Source organism: Podospora pseudocomata (assembly GCF_035222375.1).
Source record: "Podospora pseudocomata strain CBS 415.72m chromosome 2 map unlocalized CBS415.72m_2, whole genome shotgun sequence".
Classification (NCBI taxonomy): domain Eukaryota; kingdom Fungi; phylum Ascomycota; class Sordariomycetes; order Sordariales; family Podosporaceae; genus Podospora; species Podospora pseudocomata.
This window is the reverse complement of record NW_026946365.1, coordinates 89,124-109,522: the sequence shown is the minus strand read 5'-3', so window position 1 is coordinate 109,522 and position 20,399 is coordinate 89,124. Positions and strand designations below refer to the sequence as shown.

Genomic DNA, 20,399 nt, shown 5'->3' with positions numbered 1-20,399 from the left:
GCTTATGTAGAAGCCCCAAGAATGAGGCGTTTTGTCATGTCGATATTCGACGCTGGCTTGCAGCATCGTGCATCCAGGAACATCTTTATTGGGCCGGACAATATCTTATTGGATAGAAGTGTAAGCGAGGTTGTCCTGAGTCAAAGCCATGACTCACTGTTCCCAATCGCAGATTGAGTAACATTCGTATGTCTTTAACTAAAACTGTTGGCGAGGTTCTCATCTCACCTCGAAAAGAGTTCGATTTGATGAACGCCACGAGACACGAGGACGTAGAATGTATACAAATATATGGGATTGAACTGATAACAATGTTAACCAATCAGAAGGTGAGATGGCCGAGCGGTCTAAGGCGCCACGTTAAGGTCTTCCTTAATCAACATCCTCTAACCCAGGATTCCGTGGTCCGAAAGGGCGTGGGTTCGAATCCCACTCTCATCATCCAATTTTTGTGATTTATTTTTATTCTCATTTTCCAGTTGTAGTCTCAACCAAGCTTTGACGAGACTTTGAAGCAAAATAGTGTATACAAGATACTTTTTTTCTGACAGTCTCTAAAACAAAAGTTAGTGGACCTACACTGTTCAGAGTGCCGGGAGAGACATACACAACGGAATCCAAAACATCACTTTGCAAGGGCTAGTGAAAAGGCAGAAGAACATGATGTGGGTGTCTTTGCCGCAACCAGCAAGAATAAATAGTCTATCATTCAACATGCATCACTAGGCGATGCAGAGGGTTCGTTGACCAGTATGAATTCCGTACTGTTGAAATTCATGATCAAGACCCAAAAACTGTGTACATGCCTCCTCTCTCTGATAGCCTAACCCAACACCCCGACCCAGATATCGCTGCGGGAAAACCTGACCCAAGACAAGACAGAAAAGGAGATATTCTCGACTGCTTAAATGGTGTAGCGGAAAAAGCTAGCGTTGTCGCCTTTCTCCCTCTCGGCAACCCTTTCCTCCTCGGTGTACTCGCTTGGAGGCTTGTACTCGCGGTCACGGCGGGCGTTCTCCCGACGCAAGTAGATGGTCATGAAGATGGACAGAGTGGCAGCCATGACCTGGCAGGCGAGAAGAGTGCCGAAGCCGGGGTAGTAGCGGGGGCGGTCCTTTGTCAAGAAGAGGTAGGCAGAAATGGTACCGCCCAAGTTGCCGAAGCCGACGTGCATGGCAATGCCGACACCGCGCTTGAGGGAACCGCCAATGTTGTTGCCGTTCCACGCGACACCCTGGGGGACGTTGGGGTAGATACCCGAGGCGAGGAGGAAGCAGCCAAAGTAGCGGACACCGGCATTCGGCGTTGCAATCAAGCAAATCAGTCCAACGATGCTGCAAGAATCACCATGTTAGAGCCATTCTCTCACTATTGAATGTCGGGACAGGAACGAGAACAAGGACTTACGCCATGATCATGAATCCAATCATGTAGATGCCGCGCTCACCACGCCTGTCAGCGTGCCAGCCGGCGCCGATGCAGAACAAGCAGGCTACAATGTAGGGAGGAACAGTCATGAGCTGGGCCATCTCGGGGGAGGTGGCGGTACCGAGATCGTTGATGATGGTGGGGAGGAAGAGCGAGTACGAGTAGAGACCGGTGTAGACACCAATGGTGATGAACATGTGCACCCAGATTTTCCAGTCCTTGAGGGCGGCCCAGAAGTACTTCATGTCGAACTCGTCGGCCAGCGAGGACCGATCGCGCTTGAGACGGGCGCTGACTTCGGCACGCTCCTCCTCGGTGAGGAACTTGGCTGTGGAGGGGTAGTCCTGCATGACGAAGTAGGCAACAATGGCGATAATGACGGTGAGGATACCCTCGAGGATGAAGATCCACTGCCAGCCAGAGAGACCACCGACGCCTCTCATCTCAACGATACCGCGAGCCAAGAGACCGCCGAAAGCACCGGCAGCGGTGGCAGCCGAGAAGAAAATGGCCATGCGGAGACCGCACTCGTGGCGACGATACCACATGGTAATGCTGGTGGGCGCCTTGTCAGTACAACACCACAGCACGGCGAGATATGGGAGAAGCTACTCACTAGTAGGTGATACCGGGGAACAAACCACCCTCGGCGATACCCAAGACGGCACGGACGGCCATGAGGCCGGCATAGTTGTGCACAATACCCATAAGCGTCGTGCAGATACCCCAGGCGACCATGATGCTGGGAATCCAGATGGAGGGGCGGAAACGCTTCATGGCCATGTTGGAGGGGACCTCGGCGGCCACGTAGAAGGGGAAGAAGATGGCGAGGGCATCGTTGTACTGGAGGCGGGCTGAGTCGAGCTTGAGATCCTTCTCGAGGGTGTCGAGACGGGCATTGCCGATGTTGGTACGGTCCAGGAAGGAGAGCAGATAGAGGAGAGCCAGGAAGGGGATCAGCGTGACGTCGATCTTGCGGATGAGCTTCTTGGTGGCCGTCTCGTCCCAGCCGGCGCTCTCGACGGCATCGCTGTCGGTGTTCTTGAAGACGGCCTTCTCGTTGGTGACGCTGTCGGACTCGGTGGTGGGAATATCCCGGTCGGCGCCGGAGACCTCTGCGGCGGCACCCATGATATGGGACGAATCCGGGCGGGTCGCTGGTCGTGTGGGAGTGTGGGGGGGAGGGGGCGGAAGGGGGATCAAGTCAACTTCAAGACACTGCTGTGCTCAGACAGGACAGTGGAGGTCGGGGACTTGCAGATGCTGCTGCGGTGCAAAATGCAGGCAGGTGGCAGTTCACGAAGCTAATCGGGAACTTCAGACGACTGACTGGGCCGACAGGGAAGGAGCTAGCGGGATGGCAGAGGCAGAGACATTCGCAAGACGAGGCAGCGATCACCTCGACATCTTTATATACTCCAGCCAGGGACGAGGGGACGAGGGGACGAGGGGACAAGCTGTCCGCACTCAAAGGTCCCCGAGACAGGCAGATTTGGTCGCAATGCAGTCGAATGCAACACCCACGTCGCATCTTTTGGAAATTCCCATGCCGATCCTGGGCTCGTCAGCAGGGAAGGGGGTGACGCGGGTCCACATCCTCCCACCTCCCACTTCCCACCATCATGGCCCGCCCGCCCGTTCACGTCAACCTCGACTCTCTCCCTCACCCGTTCCCCAATCCACATCCTGGAAAGCATACGGCACACGATGACACCTTGGCCTTCCACGGCCGGGCGGAAACTGGAGACGCCAACCCCCAATGTTTTTGTCAGGATACATACACTACTACTGCGTCCACTAGACTGCCTTAGCACGCTGTATGTACCTCCTGCGTCCGGGAGAGATGAGATGAGGATGAGCTGATGGGCGTCTGCTGGTGGTTTCAGCCCTTTTTCGTCTGGGTGCACAAGAGAGTCAGCTTCCCATAGCCAGAGGCAGAGAGGCAGGCTTCAGGTTATTCGGAATGGGGAAGGATCGTCGTATCGCTCGTTCCCCGAACCAGCGCATTGGATGGTTCCGAGAGCTGTGGAAAAAATAAAAAGGGGTCTCACTCATCCACAAGTGCCAGCCGGTTGCGCCAGTCAGCCGTCGATTGGCGGCACTGGCAGATACCATCCGTACATACACGGTAGCTAGTGTACATGGACAGCAAGAAATCTGTCATCTCGAGGACGGCCCGATGTGCGAGGAGGTTGAAGGAAGCGTTTTTTTGGGTTGGCAGGGGATCCCCCTCCGGTGCAGATAGGAATGGTACGCCAACCCACCGGCTTTGGCCAAGCGGCCTTGGCTGCAACGCTGCCTCTTGAGTCTCTTCAGAGTTGTCGACGGCCGTCTGGCGAGATTGGGACGCGGGGACTTGTGTGGTTCACCAGTCAGCATCGCTGCTCAGCGCCACCAGCAGCCCGGATCTGTACAACATGTCCGGCTTGGCCGTGGTGATGCCCCGCCATTGGGCAGCTCACCATCCCCCCGTCGTCAGCAGGGAAGCCAAGCGTTCAAATCTCATCCCCGCACGTGGCTGCCACCAACGGCGCGCCGGATGAAGCCTTCGGGCAGATGGATAAATTCCTTGGAGCCCAGGCGAGTTGGATGGCTGCCATTGGCGGGTTGGCGCTCACTGCGCTCCGGCACTCGAGAGAGCAAGGTGGTGTTCTGTCTGGTGCAGGTTGAATCGTCTGAGCGCCGTCTCGACACGTGCGATAACTGCCAGATCGCAAGCCACCTGCCGGCCTGCCAAGTTGTTGCTTGTTGCTTGTCCAGCATCTGTATCACTAGTCTGCCACAAAGGTCGGACGACCGCGTGAGGCAGGCCGGCGGACCAAGGGAGAAAGAATGCTTCTGGAAGCCATGCCCGAGCGTAGAACGTTTTTGGTGATGGTGTGTTGAGGCTGACCTGGGCACAGACGTGGTGCAAAAGAGCTGAGAATGGCTCGTCCGGACACGAGATTATCGCCAGGGAGACACGGCGGCGCGCTGGCCGTGTTTCACAGGGCAACAGAGTTTTCGCATGCTTGCAGGAACGGTGATGAAGATTGGCGATTGGCGAGCGCCGCACAATCGCATTATGCCACCAGCAGAGTGCAATTCTCGGGCCCTGCGATTACGTGGTTGCAATATTGACCAAGGCATCGGAACCAGACAAGAGCAACAAGGAAGGTGGAAACCTACAGCTGCACCGCACGCTGCGGGAGCCGACATCGCACGCATTGAACAGAAACAAAAAAGATAGAGAGATAGAGGCGGAGAGAGAGACTCTGGCATCCATCAAACTCCACCATCTTACCCACTACGTTTAACGGTGAGGAGCTGGGCGAGAACATTCGACGGCAACTGTCGCCACTTCCCCAGACTCGGTGTGGAAAAAAGTGGTGGAGGACACGAGAAGTGGAATCGACAGATCTCGGCTCATCTCCGAAGCTCATCACCAACAGGCTCATTTGTTTTGCTGCTGCCTCTGCTCTTTTTGCGGGGGATTGTGGATGTTGTGTGGATGTGCCGTGGATGAGTGTGTGGATTTTCCCCAGACGGAGTCGTCCCATATCCCCGCAATTTCCCCAGACAAAAAGCTCAGACCGGTCGATCCTTCACAACCGTCGCTTCATAATGGCTCCATTCACAACGACACTCGTTCAAACATCACAACAAGCTCAGTTCCCCCTCTCCCTTTTCCCCGTGGGAAACATGGAAAACACCACAATTGGCGCCCAAAATACCGAGGATATCTGGCCGACTATCGGTTTGTGCTTGCGGCCTGCCTAAATTCGGTGTCGGTGTCGCCTGCCGTTGCCCCTGGACGTTGCACGGGTCGGTGTGGAGGTGGGTGGGTGTTGTCCATCGCGTCTTGGCCGATGCCACGCTGGACCTCCATCGCGCCCTGGCGCTCCATCCCGCCCACTCCGCCCTGCCCGCTCTTCTCTTCTCGGACCCTTCCTGTTTCTCCTCTGCCGGCCAAGACGTCCCGCCTTGTTGATTGCACCTGTGTGTCTGCTCCGCCTGTCCGAAAAGCTTGGGCCAACTGCCGCTGCGGGCACCACGCCAAAACGAGACGGTTGGTGATGGAAGCTATCGACAGGGTTTCCCAATGAGGCAGCTCCTCCGACAACCTCCCAAGGTGCTGGCAAGTCCAACAGCTCAACAATATTTCCAACAATGCTGGCTTTCCAATCCGACTCACTCCCCATCATTGCCATTGTCTTGGGTCATGGGAGGAGGGAGTGGTGGCATGGTTTTGCCGCATCATGGTGATGCTCACCAGCAGTCACGGGTTTGGTTTTCACTTGGCCTACTTCCTGGATTTGAGCCTCTCTTTCTTTGGATGGCCAAGACTGAGTTTGACGCGGTGGCTTTCCCAACGGCTTGGTTCTGCAGCCAGCATTTGTTCCCGTGCCCTCCAGCTTGGCATCAGTGAAACTTCAAGGTTTCTCTTGACCGCATCAAGCCAGACTTGTTTCACGACGACTTTTATTACATCCTCCGTGTTCATGAAATAGCGAGTCTTTCAATGATGCCGTTCTGATGGCGGCGTTTCCGTGCACTCAACGCATGAACGCTAGCTGTTCATGCCGACTACTAGCACCCACGCCGCAATTTCCCATCCACGGTACGTTAGTGTTTTGATCGCTGACCCGGATCTATATTACAGAAGCAGAATGGAACATGAAGAAAGGGACCCTGGCTGGCCGCTCTGTCACTGGGATTGGGGCGACGCACGCCAATACACCGTGGCACCCCAGATCAAACAAGTCAAAAATAAAACCATCAACACCATTGCAAATGATGTTAAGCTACCATAGGCACAGAATCGGGACTCGGGCAGAAAGTCAGATCATAGAGTGGTAATCTTTATCCGCCACAAAGATCCAAACTAAACTGCCTACCTACAGTACCTAGGCAGTTTCTGCAATCCTCTGCGCCCGGCGGTTTTCTGCCAGAGTTGTACCTTGGTCTCTACCGCCGGTTAAATGAGGGCTGCGTGCCCGGGACCATAATCTCACATTTCACGGCGTCGGGAGTATCGTTGGGACGGATACCAACAGCGAGATTTTGGGAATAAAAGTCAGGGTCTCCCGACATGATGTTTAGTATCTGCTACGCGAGTTATGACCCGGGGGTGAGGGGGATATTGGATGCACTGATCTTTTCTGACATATGATCACTGCTGCAGTAGTACTGTTGGTACTTGGTGTTGATTGGACGTTGTGTTAGGGTAGGTATGGTCAAAATTGCAAGAGAACTTGGAAGTGCCTCAGCAACACGCTCCCCAGCTACATGTGCGTTATGATGGCTGATAGGGCTGCAATCCCATGCTTACGTTCCATCCATCCCGATCCAGGAGCAAGCAGGTGATGCGTGGCGAGATAGGGTACAGCACGGGTTGGAGCAGCACGGGTTGGTTACATCAGTTGCGGTACCGTGAATGTTGTGGTATCGCACATTGTAACAAGAATGGGTGGTATACATATCGAGCAAGGCCTCACATGCATATAATACCAATCAATTAGCATGCACTGGCCTGGGTTTCCTGATGGTCTGGTCCCTCCACTCTGCGCCAGTATTAATTTACCGCATGCTCCCATTCGATGGTTGAATACTGTTTAGTATCGGACTCGGATAACGCGGCTGCATAACCGGCTCTGGACTCGGGTTCAACCATTTCTTTGCAATCGCCATGGAGCTCAACACAAACGAGACTGCACAGAGCAAAAGCTAAGAGAACCGCAACTATCGTGGTTCTAGTAATTCGTACATACATAAGGTAGTACTAACTATATGACCTTGACGCATTCCGCAACCTGGAACTAAACCACTCAAACCGCAACAAAAAATGGATGATAAACATTTATCCCATCGAGCTGTGATCCTCCCCTTCATCAAGATAGCTGGTGACCAACACTGACTAGGCCGTCATTTATTAATCTTCTTCTTCTCACAAGCCTTGGTAAACTCAGCCAACAGCGCCTAGCAAACAACAAGTCAGCAATAGTCAAGCAATGACTTTGATTGACTTACTTCAAAATCGTGATGCGCCAATGAACGAAACACCGGGCTCTTGTCCAGTTTCAACGCCGTCACCCGGGGCTTCGAATACCATACGCCACGCGCGCGAGGAAGCGTGGGTCATCTCTGGCATTTGTAGCTTCGAGGACCTTTTGAATGCTCGAAGCCATCGTTGGCGTCACAGTGAGTTTGGGGGGTTGGATTGGTTTGCCTGTGAGGCAAAAGGAACAGTGCCCGCACTTTTCCTTGTCTTTGGGCAGGCCCATACCAAAGTGTTGTGCCAGAGACAAGGCAAAACACTTGGAACCGGTGATCAAACTCGTGACCTCCTTCCATCGTTGCAGGGCATCTTTTTCTCGATCTGTCAAATCCTTGTACAACTTGTCAACCACCTTTTCCTTGTCCTCGTGTGTCCTGGGAAAGGCTTTTTGGACAATATAACGGTTCATTAGGCCGCTCGCTTTCAGTCTAATGTGGCCCTGTTGATCAAGCTGGTTCAGCTTGGCCACGATGTCGCCACGGGTTAAGCCTGTGTTCTTGTACGACGCAGCTTCGTTAACATCAAGATCGTACCACTTGAGCTTCTTCTTGGCGTTCTTGTAGATGGCGTCGATGACGAGACTCTTGTGTTTTTTGATGATGCCAAAATACGACGGCATAGCCTCAAACTTGTAGGTTGAATACTCCGAGGTCGTAGCTCGAATGAAGCCGAAATGGAGCTCCAAGGTGGCGTAGATGATGCTGAGGGGACTTGGTCGTATATCAAAGTCCTTTTGCTGCCGATAGTGATTGGTCTTGAAGACACCCCCGACAGGGACCCCTAGAGCTTCCTTGAAGATATCAAAAACCAATCCGGCCAGCGAGCTTCTTGACGGGAGGTCACCGCGAGCAAAGACCTCGCGCAGGTAGAAGGCGCTAGGAGCAAGATAGAACATACATTTGCTCGGTTTTCCGTCCCGTCCTGCACGCCCAATCTGTTGGCTGTATTCTTCGACTGTGTTAGACAAATCCCAGTGAACCACGTTCCTGATATCTGGTTTGTTGATGCCCATGCCGAATGCAATCGTGGCAAAGACCTGAGAGTTCTGTCAGCGACGAAGCAACGTCGAGAAGGGAAGCCAGAAGTAAAACTCACAATGTCAACTTTTCCAGAGAGGAAGTCGTCTTGGGTTCGTTGTTTGACTTCGGTCTTGAGCCCGGCGTGGAAAGGCGCGGCCTTGAAGCCCTGCGCAGCCAACACTTTGGCGTGGATCTCGGATTGCTGCTGCATGGCGACATAAATGAGAGTCGGCCCTGGGTTGGCACGCAGAAACCTGAACAATTCTTCAAAGCGCTTGTCGCTCTCCGACTTGACATGAAAGCCTAGTATGATATCTAGGGAGACATTGATTCTCGGTTGTACTCTTTGCAAACAGTTTTGGCTAGGAGTTCAAGACTGTATCAAGTCAGCGCAAGATTCCCAGGGCGAGTGCTGGCAACATCTTACTTTGGTCTGTATGGTGTTGTTCGGAAGACATATGCTGGCTGTATTGAGAATGCCTTGCAAATGTCCTCAGCAACCTTGGGAGTAGCCGTAGCCGTGAGACAAACGACACGCCCTGCCTTGATTTCATTCACAAATCGAGCAATTGCAAACGAAGGAGGTCAGGTCTTTGTTGTGTGCAATGTGATAGCAGTATCCAACGAGGTTGTCTCACCTTTGAGATAGTCAGGACGAAATGAATGTCCCCACTATACAAGATCAGCGGCACTCCTTGACAAGGACGTAAAGAGACTGACCTCGGAGACACAGTGTGCTTCATCCACAGCCAGGAAACGGATGCCGCCAGGAATCCGTTTGACGGTTTCGACGAAGCCCTCGTTGTTCAGTCGCTCTGGTGCGCAGTACAAGATCCGTAACTGTGATCGTGCCGGAGCACGGTATATCATCTAAAGTTCTTCCCAAGTCTTGCTTTAGTCAATGCTTTCGGCCGGGATGCCGCATTTCTTGAGCACATCGAACTGATCATTCATCAAGGCGATCAGAGGTGAGACCACAATGGTCACGTCTGCCTCGGCTGCTCTCGTGCGCCCTCTGGGCCGTCCAGCTCGGGGAAGGCAATGGAGGGGATTTGATAGCACAACGACTTGCCTGCGCTCGTGGGGAAAATGACGAGGACATTATCGCCTTTCAGAATATGCTGAATGGCGGCTGCCTGCTCGTGCCGGAACGCCTTGAAGCCAAACTGGTTGGAAAGAATCCGTTCGGCCAGTGCAATGTGACTATCACCAAGCGCTAGATTCCTTTCGACCTCTGATGCTTCGGTCTTGACCCGTTTTGCAGGTCGCTCGAGGGCCACAAGCTCGTCTTCGTCGATGTCGTCAAACACATCATCATCGTCAAGTTCAAGATGGTCAAAAATATCGTCGTCGTACTCGTTATCTGACATGTTTGTGAGAATCTTGCTGCCGCTCCTTGCCAAAGAATGAGGAGTGCAGGATTGCAAACGCGGCAAAGATTAGGAGTGCAGGAACGACGCGCTTTGGGAATTGTGGGAAAGTGGAGCAGACCAACCAGCTGCCAGCTGGGACGCGAAATGGTCGGGAAGTCATGTGATTTTTGGGCGAAATGGGCAAACTGTGCAGGAGCAGGGCAACCTCAGTGAGGTCTGCAGGCCACGACACACCTCTGGGAGAACCTGGAAGGAGCAACTGTCACTTTCACTTTTATTTGTTGCGATCCAAGATGGCACCTTTGAGGAGGGTTGCTCTGAACGGAAGGCCTTAGCATGACGGCGACATCGGAATGGTTCGCTTTCTGCGCAACAGATAAGTTAGGCAATTATCAATCTTGGTACCCTAGCTTTGAGGTGCCCACCCAGCAAATGGCTCGAGTGGCAGAACCTCAATCGGCTCCTGCATGTTACTCTCCTTCTCTTCAGTCTCAATCAACCACGCCAGCTTCGAACTCGATTTGTGAATATCGACCGCAGCTTGATCGGCATATCTAGATGTCTTCAGTCCACGAACCCCCACACCATGAAGCGGATCTGCTGTGGGTCTGGTGGTACTCACTGTTCCCACACAACTATCTTGGGCTTCTCCTCAGTCCCAGTTCGGAACCATTGGTACTGCAGCACCCCGGGCTCATTTTCTTTGACATAGTTGGAGACAGATTCTGCTATCTCTTCTACCTGCAAGTCAAAGATTAGTCTCTGTGTTTTTCGTTTATGAACAGGCCTGAGCTGTGATGTACTCACCCGCGCCACCCTGTCTGGCTTGGGAGACAAAATGGCGAGGAAGTGAAGAGAGGACATTGTTCAGGTCTCTGAAAGCTGTGGGACTGAGATGGCCAAGGAGGGACAGAACAACCGGAACGATGCGGGGCAGCCTTTGTGATCAACACCCGGCAGAATACCAGAGGTGGATCGGGACCAAATATGGACCCGACAGGGACCTTGCTTAATGGAATGGAAGTCAAGGACCCCAGGGCATCCATTCTTCCGGTCCCGACCGCGATATGGTTCCCGTCCTCAACCCCCAATCTGTGGCCCGGCCATTCACCATCATGTTCTGCAGGGAGGGTCTGAGCCCAAGGAAAAGTGAAGTAAGAACAAGCACTGGAAATGCAACGGACCAAGAGGCCAAGATGTCCTTGGCACGCCACACAAAAGCTTGTCATGAACAAGTGCCGGTTCTAGATATATTCTAGGTCTTATCTACCAAGGTATGTAAAAGCCCTCCCGGATCAATCCAGACGGAATCTTATATACCTAGACAGACGCACACCAAACCACCCATCAGCCGATGGAGGAGGCAGTGAGTTCGTCATCAACCCTCTCATCAAACACCAACCTCGGCACAACATCCATCGGACCTAATCTCTCACAAGTCCCCACAACCAATCATCTCCTCCAGGCACCGTGCTTGCATCATTCTATCCACTGCCGCTGAGCCCTTGCTCGCGGAGACATCACTTATCGGAAGCCAATCTGCCGAACAGGCTATCAACTTCACTCTATTCCGCAGCATCCCACCCCGACTCCTACTACAACCAGGAGGCGATCTTCGCTCACGACTTCATTAGATATTATAGCAATGAACATAATGCACCAACCAACCCGTGGAACGTCCCCCGGTTCCAGTATTTGACCTCGTTGTTGTCCCTTTTCTGGGCATGGTATCAGGCTGTCTTTTGCTCCCATCCAGCGTCACTGTCATTTCAAACCTGAAAATTACGTGATAGATATCCACTTGATTCATTGCAAAGGATGCATCTGTTCAAGATTGTCGCTGCGGTGGCAGCTTTGGCAAGCGGTTAGTTTGCTTTTTGTGCCCCTGTCTTCCCGTTTGAATTCTAACAACATCAAAAAGGCACTGAGGCCGCTGTCAGACAGCTACCAAAACCTGCCAGCTGCAGTGGTGTTGCCAACTTCCGCTACCAATACAAGTTGGAATCAGGATGGTCCGCCATGAAGATTGCTGGTGGTCTCAAGCAAGTGCGCACCATCGTGTGGGACACCGAGGGCAACATGCTGGTTTCACAAAACACGCGTGGCATCTCTGTGCACACATTTGGAGATAACGGGTGCATCAATAGCACCGCCATGCTTATATCTGGCAACCAAATCAACCACGGCCTTTCCATCACTCCAGACGGCAAGACACTCTATGCCAGCAGTGAGACAACGCTGTGGAGCTGGGCCTACGATCCCCTTACCCGCAAGATCAGCAACCAAAAGACCATCGTCAGGGGCATGTCAACCGGCATCCATTCATCGAGAACGGTTGCCGTAGTCCCCCAGCAGCCCAATCTCGTGTTGCTGCAAGTTGGGTCAAACTCCAACTTTGACATGGCATCTCAGCAGCCTGGCACTGGCAGGGCCATCATCAAAATCTTTGATGCCAGCAAGGCACCTAGCAACGGCTTCAACTACAATACCGAAGGGGAGGTGTATGGATATGGTCTCAGGAATGAGATTGGCTTCACAGCCGATCCCAATGGCGTGTTCTGGGGTGTCGAGAACAGCGGCGACGTATGTACTTTCCACCTTTCGCCTTTACATTCCGTACTAACAGCTCTAGGACTTTGCCCGAACTGAAAATGGGCAGCGTCGCGATATTCACATCGATAACCCGGCCGAGAAGCTCAATAACCGTTAGTCATGTCGTGACCTACCGTACCCATCCATGTTCATTGACTAACATGGTGGCAGTCGGCGACCCCCTTACCGTTCGAAATGCTTGGTACGGATATCCGACCTGCTTTTCTGTCTGGAACCCGGCCAACTTCCCCAACTCCAATCTCAAGACTGGCTCCCACTTTGTCGTCTCACCAAACTCGTCCTATAACGATGCGACCTGCAACGGTCGAGCAGTGCCACCCCGGCTGACCTTCCAAGCGCACTCGGCCCCCATTGCCAACACATTTGATTCCGATGCAAAGAATATGTATGTCACGTTCCACGGGAGCTGGAATCGACAGCCTGCCACAGGCTTCAAGGTAGTCCAGATTCCCTTCACAAAGTTGCCTAATGGAACGTACGAACCTGTTGCCCCGGCCGACAGCATGACGGGATACAAGGACATTTTCTCGGCACCAAACCCAGGAAGCTGCACTGCCAATGGGCTAACCATGAGCAACTGCTTCCGCTTGACAGCCGCTGCTTGGGATCCGGCGGGCAGAGGGTTGTTTGTGGGAAGCGATAACAGCGCCGAGGGCGAAATTTATGTCTTGACTCCTAATTAGTAGAGGATAGTACCCGCCCTGGGTCTCGTTAGGGGCTAGAAGCCCTTGACTTTTAGGTACAGGTAGTCAAGAACCGAAGAATCCATTCTTTATCCGAGGTACCTGATAGTTGCCCATGTATGTCTGATGTATTGAACCTCGGTGGAAATAACATCATGCTGCTTGCTCGCTCATTCTTGTAGGAACTACGAGGGTGATTGCTCATGTACCTTATATAGGGGGTCTTTCGGCGTGGTTTAAAAGCCTCGACCATCGTCAAAAGGGTCTTTTTAAATTCCATTCTGCATATCTCTTTTTAGTCTATTTACTTATCAACGCACTTTCGCATGACATTTGCCTAACTGCATATGAATTCTCGTAAAACAAAACAAGGGTCTTACAAGTCGGAATTTTGGTTCCTTCATCCTTTCTTCATTCGCGCGTTCTGCCACGACTGTTTGTCAACGTACTCATCAACATGCTGAGAAGAGGGAGATGTCGGTGTCTAAGTTAGGTGTGGCGTGTGGAAGCTCGTAGCCGTCCAATACATAGACCTGTACATATATATCCATTTACATGTTCTGAAACCATGCCATCAGCACAGCAAGACTCCCATTTGGCTCTACCTAAGGCGCTGAAGTCCATGCCTTGCCAGTAGAGCCCAACCATCTTCGGCACCGATATACCCGGTGGCTGAGATGCATTCACCTGCTCGAATGAATTGACCCGGAGATAATGCACCCTAAGTCTCTTGGCAAAAGCCACCATTCCAGATCGGCCAGCTGAGTCTGCACCCGGCTTTTTTTGCGTCCACGCTGTTCACTTCGATGGGTCTTGCTTAACCCTACAACATCGTAACTACCACAGTCCGTCAATCTCATGCTGACGCAATGTTCAAAGACAAGCCTCAAGGGACCAGTCGCTTGCGAACGTTGCCTCGACCCCATGCCACAATATCCTGGATAGGCAAGAATAGCGAGCGGCTGCTCGTTGCCTTTACGCTAAGTCTTGTGGTCTTTTACATCGTCGGTGGTTTTGAGCGTGCGTTCCCTGTAGTCCCCGAATCTGTGCGCCTCGAAAGACACATGAACACAGGCCAAGCACTATACCCATATGCAGCCGTTAAAAGTAGCATCGAGTGGAGCAAGTTGAAGCCTCGCTATCCAAACAAACAGTCTCCCACACCGCTTCCCGCCACAGAGCCAGGTACAACTCACCCGCCGATTCAACATCGATTCAAGAGAGAGTCGGGTCATGACCGGAAGAGGCGAGATGCGAGAAGGCGAGCGGTCCGGGACCTCACCATAAAGTCCTGGTCAGCCTATCGCAAGTATGCTTGGAAGAAAGATGCCCTCCTTCCGCTCTCCGCCACTGGCAAAGACCAGTTATCCGGCTGGGCGGCCACTCTTGTCGACTCTCTTGACACTCTTTGGATCATGGGTCTGAGGGAAGAGTTTGACGAAGCCGTTGCCGCCGTGGCCGAAATCGACTTCGCAAACTCGTCCAGCCCGATGATCAACATTTTTGAGACCAACATCCGATACCTCGGTGGCCTGCTGGCCGCGTATGACCTCAGCAAGCGGGACGTCCTTTTGCAAAAGGCGATCGAGCTCGGTGACCTCATCCATGCCGGCTTTGACACACCGACACGCATGCCGGTCGACAACATCAACCTGCTGGCTATCAAATCAGGGGAGGGCCAGATGATTGAACCGCAGGTCGTCTCGGCCTCCCCCGGAACACTGAGTTTGGAACTCACCCATCTGTCTCAGCTCACAGGGGACCCAAAGTACTACTCCGCCATAGCCCGCCTCAACACCCTGTTCAGTGTCAGCCAGAACCAGACCCTGCTTCCTGGCCTATTCCCCATGTACATCTCACTTTGGGGACCCAAGCCGGACGTCATCAGCGGTACAAGGTTTACCTTGGGAGGTGGTGCCGACTCCATGTACGAGTACCTTCCCAAGCTATCCCAACTTCTCAACAATGCCGCGCCATCTCTTGTTTCGCTCTCACACAACTTTCTGAGCTCGGCATCTGCGAACCTCTTCTACCGGCCCATGATTCCTGATTCATCAGCGAACGACATCATGATATCGGGCACAGCCAATATCCTTCCCAACCCCGACACCAAAACCAACAGCGTTCAACTCAGCCCAGAGACGGAACACCTGACATGTTTCATAGGCGGAACCTATGCCCTGGCAGGGCGTTTGTTTTCCACAGCGGAGTACCTGGAGACAGGGTCAAGGCTGACGAGGGGCTGTGTGCACATGTACAAGTCGTTCCCTACCGGGCTCATGCCGGAGCGGCTGACTATGCTACCGTGTCCTCCTGGAAGTCCTTCTCATGCAGCTGAATCGTGTCAATGGAATCAAACCCTGTGGGATGCAACCGAGAAACAGCAAGGCTTGCCCAGGGGGTTTGTTTTGGCCACAGACAGACGGTATATCCTCCGCCCGGAGGCTATCGAGTCGGTATTTTACATGTGGCGCATCACAGGGGAACCAGAGTGGGAGGCGGCGGCGTGGGACATGTTTCTTGCTGTTGCGAATGCGGTCGTTGCAAAGGAAACAGGAGGCGGGGCCAGCGTGAAGGACGTGACTGTTGACCCCAGCAAGGAAGATGTCGAGAGGAGTGATGAAATGGAGGTTTGTGCGCCCCGTTCCCGGCTCTGCCACTGGTGAATGGGTCAACCGCTAATGAAGTTGCGTATGACAGAGCTTCTGGATTGCAGAAACACTCAAGTATTTTTATTTGGCGTTTTCGCCACCTGATTTGATCAGTTTGGACAAGTACGTGTTAAACACAGAGGCTCATCCGTTTCTCAGACCAGAACGGTGACGAGGTTCGTGAGCGTGTAGTGGGCAAATATATAGGCGCATTCGCTGTATTAGTAGAATCATCATTCCGGGTTTATCGTTTGCTTCTAGCAAGACAAGTCAGGGCTTTCTTGAATGTGAACTGTAGGTATGTGTGCGCGTGTATTTAACGTAAACAGCCGCCGCCATGGCTGGCCCCATTTCAGACCCTAGACCCCAGACGCCAAACTAATGCAAAACCCTCTCCCTTTGGTATAAGACTTCAAGACTTTGCAAACCGAAACTACCTCCTCCCGCCCCGTCCTCCTCCTCCGCCCATCATGCCGCCCATCTGCTTCATCATGGCGTTCATGTCAAAGCCGCCTCCGGGTCCGCCCCCGCCGCCAAGCATCTTCATCAGACTGCCCATATCGGGCATGCCACCACCAGCCCCGCCGGCGCCGCCCATGCTCTGTAACCGCTTCTGCATGGCAGCCAACTGTTGGGCCTTGTTGCCTCCACCCATGGCATTCTGTGCCCTCTGCATGTTCTTCATGTTGCCGCCCATCTTCTTGGCCATGCCGGCCATCAACCTCTGCTGTGTCAGCAAGTCCTCCACCTCCCGGACTGTCGTTCCAGAACCCCGCGCCACTCTTGTCATGCGCGTCGGTTGCTCGATGAAGATCTTGCCGTCCGAGTCCAGCTCCTTGTCCGTCATGCTGTCGCAGATATAGATCATCCTCTTCAGCTTCAGGCTCCCTTCTTCGTCGTCCATGTTGGCCATGATATTGCTCATGCCGGGAATCATGCCCGCCATCTTGGATAGCGGGCCCATCTTCATGATGTTCTGCAGCTGATCCCTCAAGTCCCGCACAGTGAAGATGCCTTCTGTAATGTGCTTGATCGTGTCCTTCTGGTCCAGTTTCAGCGACTGGACATGCTCCACCAGACCAGCCATGTCACCCATGCCCAGCAGCTTGGAGATAAAGTTCTTGGGTACGAAGCGCTCCAAGTCCAGCATGTGCTCTCCGGTACCGATAAAGACAATGGGTGTGCGGGTGGCGGCGACGGCCGAGATTGCTCCACCACCGGCAGCATGGCCGTCGGTCTTTGTGATGATGATGGCGCCAAAGTCGGCGGCTTCCTTGAAGGCCATGGCCTGCCCCTCGGCCTGCTGCCCTATGCTCGAGTCGAGCACCATGACAGTCTCGTCTGGTTTGATAGCGTTCTGGATGTCCATCATTTCCTGAAACAAGGCACTTTCTTGCCTATGACGACCAGATGTATCCACGATGATAACCTCGAACCTCTCCTTCTTGAACTTGTCGACACCCTCCTTGGCCACGACGGCCGGGTCGGTTTCCGTCAAGCTGCCGTAGTATGGAATCTTGGCCTTGGTCGCATTTTGCTTGAGCTGATCAAAGGCACCGGCACGGAAAGTATCGGCGCAAACTAGGCAGGCGCGAAAGCCACGTGATTGGTAATGGCGAGCAAGCTTGGTGCAGGTTGTGGTCTTGCCGGCACCCTGAAGGCCGACAAACATGATGACATTGGACTTGCCCTTCTTTGGCTTGAAGGGTTCGGCATGGGGGTCGACGAGGTCGACGAGGTGGTCGAAGACGGCTTTCTGAATGAGGCGCTTCTTGTTGACTGCTGGGGGGAGGTCTTTGAAGTTGACTGCGGCTTTGATGTCTTTTCGGAGCCGGCCGACGAGACGGACATTGACATCTGCTTCGAGGAGGGCGGAGCAAATCTGCTTGAGCATAGAGTCGAATGCCTAGTGATTGCAACGTGCGACTCGTTAGCGGCTAAGACACGCAGAAAGGCAAGGGTAGGCCTAAGGAGAAGGAAAGGAAAGCGAAAAGGAAAGGATAACTACCTTTTCATCGAGATTTGGGGCGCGCGTCAAGTCGGTGACGGCAGCGTTGATGCGCCGACCTAAATCTTGAAGAACCATGGTTGGGGGAAAGTTACGGCGATCGACGCCGGTCGGGATGTCTGGTGATGTTGGGCGGCAGTGGTCGGTGAGGTCGGGATCTGGGGGTTTGGCCAAAAGTGTTGCTGATGACAAAAGTCGAGAGCTGGGCAAAATGGTGGGGCGAATGTTGGGGAGCCCCACCTACCGTAGATGCCCGGGGGGTTGAGTGGGTCGGAGCGGTGAGAGCTGCCAGGTACAGTCACACAATGGCACGTCAGGGTTAAGGGCTTTGATACAGTTGAGGTATCTATCTAGAAACTACAGCTCATGCCTTGCTTCCACCAACCCAGAATCTGCTCGACTCGCATATAGGAACGTCATCTTCAAAACAGGGAGCAGGAACAGAGGCAGCCCCAAGCGCTTCAACCGTGCTAACATCAACAACCAAGTCATCAGTCACCTCTCCTCTCATCCATCGGGGTTTGTCTGGAATGCGTGCACTCACCCAACTCCGCTGCCACAAGCCCAAACCTGGCGCATTGTAAGCAGCTTTCTGACGGGATCCAGGTTAAATGAGGCGATGGTCAACCCCCCCGACGCACCCACCGGAGTGCAAACACCATTTCCGGCAGGGTCCTCGCTGGCGCACTCAAATATCTCGTTTGTGACTGTATTGACAGCAACAAACAAGTTGCCCTCGGTTTCTGGCGTGGACTCGTACAGACTAGTATGGTTTCTGATCTCCCAAGACTCCAGATATCTCCCTGATGCGGGTGCTGAAGAACAAGGGCTTTGTCCTCTCGCCTGCAGCGTTGTGTTGAGGTTGATCTGCCTCGACGTCGTCAAACACCGCGTTGGGTTGCCCCCCGAGCCCGTGTTATCGCATGAAGTAGGCAAGACGATGGATGCGGTGGCCAATCCAGACACCCTGTTCGCGTCCGACACGAATATGTCAGCAATGACACTTGGCCCCCTTGTTGGTCTGCACGGCTATACATACTCTTCGTTCTCACAACTGAAAGTATGACTCGCATACAAAATCCTTTTCTCCCAGTCCATCGCAAAATTAACCGTGTCATCGATTGGCCTGCCAAAAATGTTCACGCAACTGCTCCAGAACAAAGCGGATTTGTCTTGAGTAAACCCTTTCCATTCCTCGGGCCACATTCCGAAGCAGCTGTACGTTGTGCCGCCCGTGGAGAGATAGAGACCAATCACCGAGTCGGTCCCTGCCCGTCCTGGTAGAGATCGATCGGGCGCATCGTAGGTCCATTCGGAAATCTGCCAGGAAGTTGGATCAGGAGATGCTGGACAGGGTCTTGCTGCCTGCCCTGCTGCAAGAAGAGAGGCGAGAAAGAGAACGACTTGAGGCTTCATGGTGATAAACTGCGTCGATGGTATAACACCGATTTCCTGGGACGAGGTTGATCTAGATAGGTATGTTTGAAGGTCGTTCTTACACTGGCCATGGTGATCTATAAGCCGAGAGGCTTCGAGGCAATATGGACTCTGCCGTGGGTAAATGTCTATTGCGCGGGGTGGCCAAGATACCGACATTCGGCATTAACCTACCTACCTTGTAGCACAGCGGCCCCACCAAGGAAGAATTGGCACTTCACAATGACCCGGCCATCATGCTTCTCCTGGATCATTGTCTGCCCGTTTCTTCAGAGTTACTTGCATACCTATCTACGACGAGGTAGGTTGCGTGAGATATGTTCAGCTCCACCGGCGTCTACTAGAAGGACATATCTGCCTCCGCAAGTAGGAGTCATTTAACAGTCTTGTGGGTAAAATAAGCAATCCTACAGTCTGCGAGCAGTATCGTGCCAGAGAAGGCAGAAACATGAGCCCTTGAAAGCCACCAGCTAGCTCCACAGCGAGGGAGACCAAGCAGCAGTGGGTCAAAGCCATGACTCATTCAAACCGTAGCTGCCATTGGGGATCTACCTCACTTACCATTTTTGTGACTGATCACCATCTTGTAATCCTCTTGATTTGGCATGAAACAACTTCAAACGCCAAAATGAACCCAACGGCCTCATGGCGCCCCATGTACAGCCACGATCTCTCGGCTGTCATGCTTGTTGCTGATGAGATCCACCCCGGTCTCCCTGAAGGTGCCTCTGTTTTCGCAGAGCGGGTAGAACTCTTCCCTGAGGGATGCTTCGTTCTGGAATCAAGGCAGGAGATTTGCGGCTATATCATATCTCATCCCATTCCAGGACACTGCCCTCCCGCTCTGAATACCCTGCTCGTTGAGATACCCCCGACTGCCGACCACTATTACATTCACGACCTCGCCATTCTCCCTTCATTCCAGGGACGTGGATTAGCTGCCGAAGGTATCAAGAAGGTTTTGGACGTTGCGCGCAACTACCGCACTACCTGTCTTATCTCAGTGTACGGCACATTGGCCTTTTGGAGACGATTTGGATTCGAGCCTGGGATGAATGACGCAGACATGTCAGCAAAATTGAGAGGATATGGCAACGATGCCATGTTTCTAGAGTGCCAGAACACAACAGAACATGCTCCAGTCTGACAG

At 53.1% G+C, this 20,399-nt stretch overlaps 11 protein-coding genes and 1 non-coding gene across 12 annotated transcripts; 4 read left to right on the top strand and 8 right to left on the bottom strand.

The window, feature by feature from the left end:
- Positions 1 to 328: 328 nt before the first annotated feature.
- On the bottom strand, positions 329 to 441 carry QC762_0029830. Its single transcript has one exon. It is a non-coding gene; the product is annotated as a tRNA-Leu (tRNA).
- A 155-nt stretch (positions 442 to 596) lies between these two features.
- Positions 597 to 2,559, bottom strand: QC762_000870 (uncharacterized protein; the record flags this gene model as incomplete). The annotated part of the gene is made up of 3 exons (XM_062882873.1): positions 597 to 1,334; positions 1,408 to 1,983; positions 2,045 to 2,559. The coding sequence occupies 3 exons, from the start codon at positions 2,557 to 2,559 to the stop codon at positions 905 to 907; spliced, it is 1,521 nt and encodes a 506-aa protein (XP_062746584.1). The 3' UTR covers positions 597 to 904.
- A 278-nt stretch (positions 2,560 to 2,837) lies between these two features.
- QC762_000868 (uncharacterized protein) lies at positions 2,838 to 5,306 on the bottom strand (the record flags this gene model as incomplete). Its single annotated transcript, XM_062882872.1, has 2 exons — positions 3,480 to 5,306; positions 2,838 to 3,325 (listed from the first exon to the last, which is right to left on the bottom strand). Exons 1-2 carry the CDS (start codon positions 3,541 to 3,543, stop codon positions 2,838 to 2,840), a joined length of 552 nt encoding a protein of 183 aa, XP_062746583.1. The 5' UTR covers positions 3,544 to 5,306.
- A 1,822-nt stretch (positions 5,307 to 7,128) lies between these two features.
- Positions 7,129 to 8,695, bottom strand: QC762_0029800 (uncharacterized protein; the record flags this gene model as incomplete). The annotated part of the gene is made up of 3 exons (XM_062883217.1): positions 7,129 to 7,386; positions 7,438 to 8,501; positions 8,561 to 8,695. 2 exons carry the CDS (start codon positions 8,693 to 8,695, stop codon positions 7,497 to 7,499), a joined length of 1,140 nt encoding a protein of 379 aa, XP_062746582.1. The 3' UTR covers positions 7,129 to 7,386; positions 7,438 to 7,496.
- A 772-nt stretch (positions 8,696 to 9,467) lies between these two features.
- On the bottom strand, positions 9,468 to 9,854 carry QC762_0029790 (uncharacterized protein; the record flags this gene model as incomplete). The annotated part of the gene is made up of 1 exon (XM_062883216.1): positions 9,468 to 9,854. One exon carries the CDS (start codon positions 9,852 to 9,854, stop codon positions 9,468 to 9,470), a length of 387 nt encoding a protein of 128 aa, XP_062746581.1.
- Positions 9,855 to 10,109: 255 nt separating this feature from the next.
- Positions 10,110 to 10,922, bottom strand: QC762_000855 (uncharacterized protein). The gene is made up of 3 exons (XM_062882871.1): positions 10,665 to 10,922; positions 10,480 to 10,598; positions 10,110 to 10,411 (listed from the first exon to the last, which is right to left on the bottom strand). The coding sequence occupies exons 1-3, from the start codon at positions 10,719 to 10,721 to the stop codon at positions 10,264 to 10,266; spliced, it is 324 nt and encodes a 107-aa protein (XP_062746580.1). The 5' UTR covers positions 10,722 to 10,922; the 3' UTR covers positions 10,110 to 10,263.
- Positions 10,923 to 10,972: 50 nt separating this feature from the next.
- On the top strand, positions 10,973 to 11,491 carry QC762_0029770 (uncharacterized protein; the record flags this gene model as incomplete). The annotated part of the gene is made up of 2 exons (XM_062883215.1): positions 10,973 to 11,011; positions 11,297 to 11,491. 2 exons carry the CDS (start codon positions 10,973 to 10,975, stop codon positions 11,489 to 11,491), a joined length of 234 nt encoding a protein of 77 aa, XP_062746579.1.
- Positions 11,492 to 11,675: 184 nt separating this feature from the next.
- Positions 11,676 to 13,268, top strand: QC762_000850 (uncharacterized protein; the record flags this gene model as incomplete). The annotated part of the gene is made up of 4 exons (XM_062882867.1): positions 11,676 to 11,721; positions 11,779 to 12,440; positions 12,490 to 12,562; positions 12,621 to 13,268. The coding sequence occupies 4 exons, from the start codon at positions 11,676 to 11,678 to the stop codon at positions 13,151 to 13,153; spliced, it is 1,314 nt and encodes a 437-aa protein (XP_062746578.1). The 3' UTR covers positions 13,154 to 13,268.
- A 462-nt stretch (positions 13,269 to 13,730) lies between these two features.
- On the top strand, positions 13,731 to 16,053 carry QC762_000840 (uncharacterized protein). The gene is made up of 2 exons (XM_062882866.1): positions 13,731 to 15,783; positions 15,854 to 16,053. Exons 1-2 carry the CDS (start codon positions 14,023 to 14,025, stop codon positions 15,974 to 15,976), a joined length of 1,884 nt encoding a protein of 627 aa, XP_062746577.1. The 5' UTR covers positions 13,731 to 14,022; the 3' UTR covers positions 15,977 to 16,053.
- SRP54 (Signal recognition particle) lies at positions 16,034 to 18,015 on the bottom strand. Its single transcript, XM_062882862.1, has 2 exons — positions 17,813 to 18,015; positions 16,034 to 17,710 (listed from the first exon to the last, which is right to left on the bottom strand). Exons 1-2 carry the CDS (start codon positions 17,888 to 17,890, stop codon positions 16,238 to 16,240), a joined length of 1,551 nt encoding a protein of 516 aa, XP_062746576.1. The 5' UTR covers positions 17,891 to 18,015; the 3' UTR covers positions 16,034 to 16,237.
- A 161-nt stretch (positions 18,016 to 18,176) lies between these two features.
- QC762_000825 (uncharacterized protein) lies at positions 18,177 to 19,408 on the bottom strand (the record flags this gene model as incomplete). The annotated part of the gene is made up of 3 exons (XM_062882861.1): positions 18,177 to 18,282; positions 18,357 to 18,779; positions 18,852 to 19,408. 3 exons carry the CDS (start codon positions 19,406 to 19,408, stop codon positions 18,177 to 18,179), a joined length of 1,086 nt encoding a protein of 361 aa, XP_062746575.1.
- A 355-nt stretch (positions 19,409 to 19,763) lies between these two features.
- On the top strand, positions 19,764 to 20,396 carry QC762_000820 (uncharacterized protein; the record flags this gene model as incomplete). The annotated part of the gene is made up of 1 exon (XM_062882860.1): positions 19,764 to 20,396. The coding sequence occupies one exon, from the start codon at positions 19,764 to 19,766 to the stop codon at positions 20,394 to 20,396; it is 633 nt and encodes a 210-aa protein (XP_062746574.1).
- Positions 20,397 to 20,399: the final 3 nt, after the last annotated feature.

Bases quoted from the DNA above. Each gene is read 5' to 3' on its own strand.
- QC762_000855 (XM_062882871.1), bottom strand. From the start codon at position 10,721: ATGTCCTCTCTTCACTTCCTCGCCATTTTGTCTCCCAAGCCAGACAGG. The intron at 10,599-10,664 runs GTGAGTACATCA...TTTGACTTGCAG, and splicing joins AGCCAGACAGGGTGGCGCGG to GTAGAAGAGATAGCAGAATC. The intron at 10,412-10,479 runs GTGAGTACCACC...GAAGACATCTAG, and splicing joins AAGATAGTTGTGTGGGAACA to ATATGCCGATCAAGCTGCGG.
- QC762_000840 (XM_062882866.1), top strand. From the start codon at position 14,023: ATGTTCAAAGACAAGCCTCAAGGGACCAGTCGCTTGCGAACGTTGCCT. The intron at 15,784-15,853 runs GTTTGTGCGCCC...TGCGTATGACAG, and splicing joins AGAGGAGTGATGAAATGGAG to AGCTTCTGGATTGCAGAAAC.
- SRP54 (XM_062882862.1), bottom strand. From the start codon at position 17,890: ATGGTTCTTCAAGATTTAGGTCGGCGCATCAACGCTGCCGTCACCGAC. The intron at 17,711-17,812 runs GTAGTTATCCTT...TGCAATCACTAG, and splicing joins CCCCAAATCTCGATGAAAAG to GCATTCGACTCTATGCTCAA.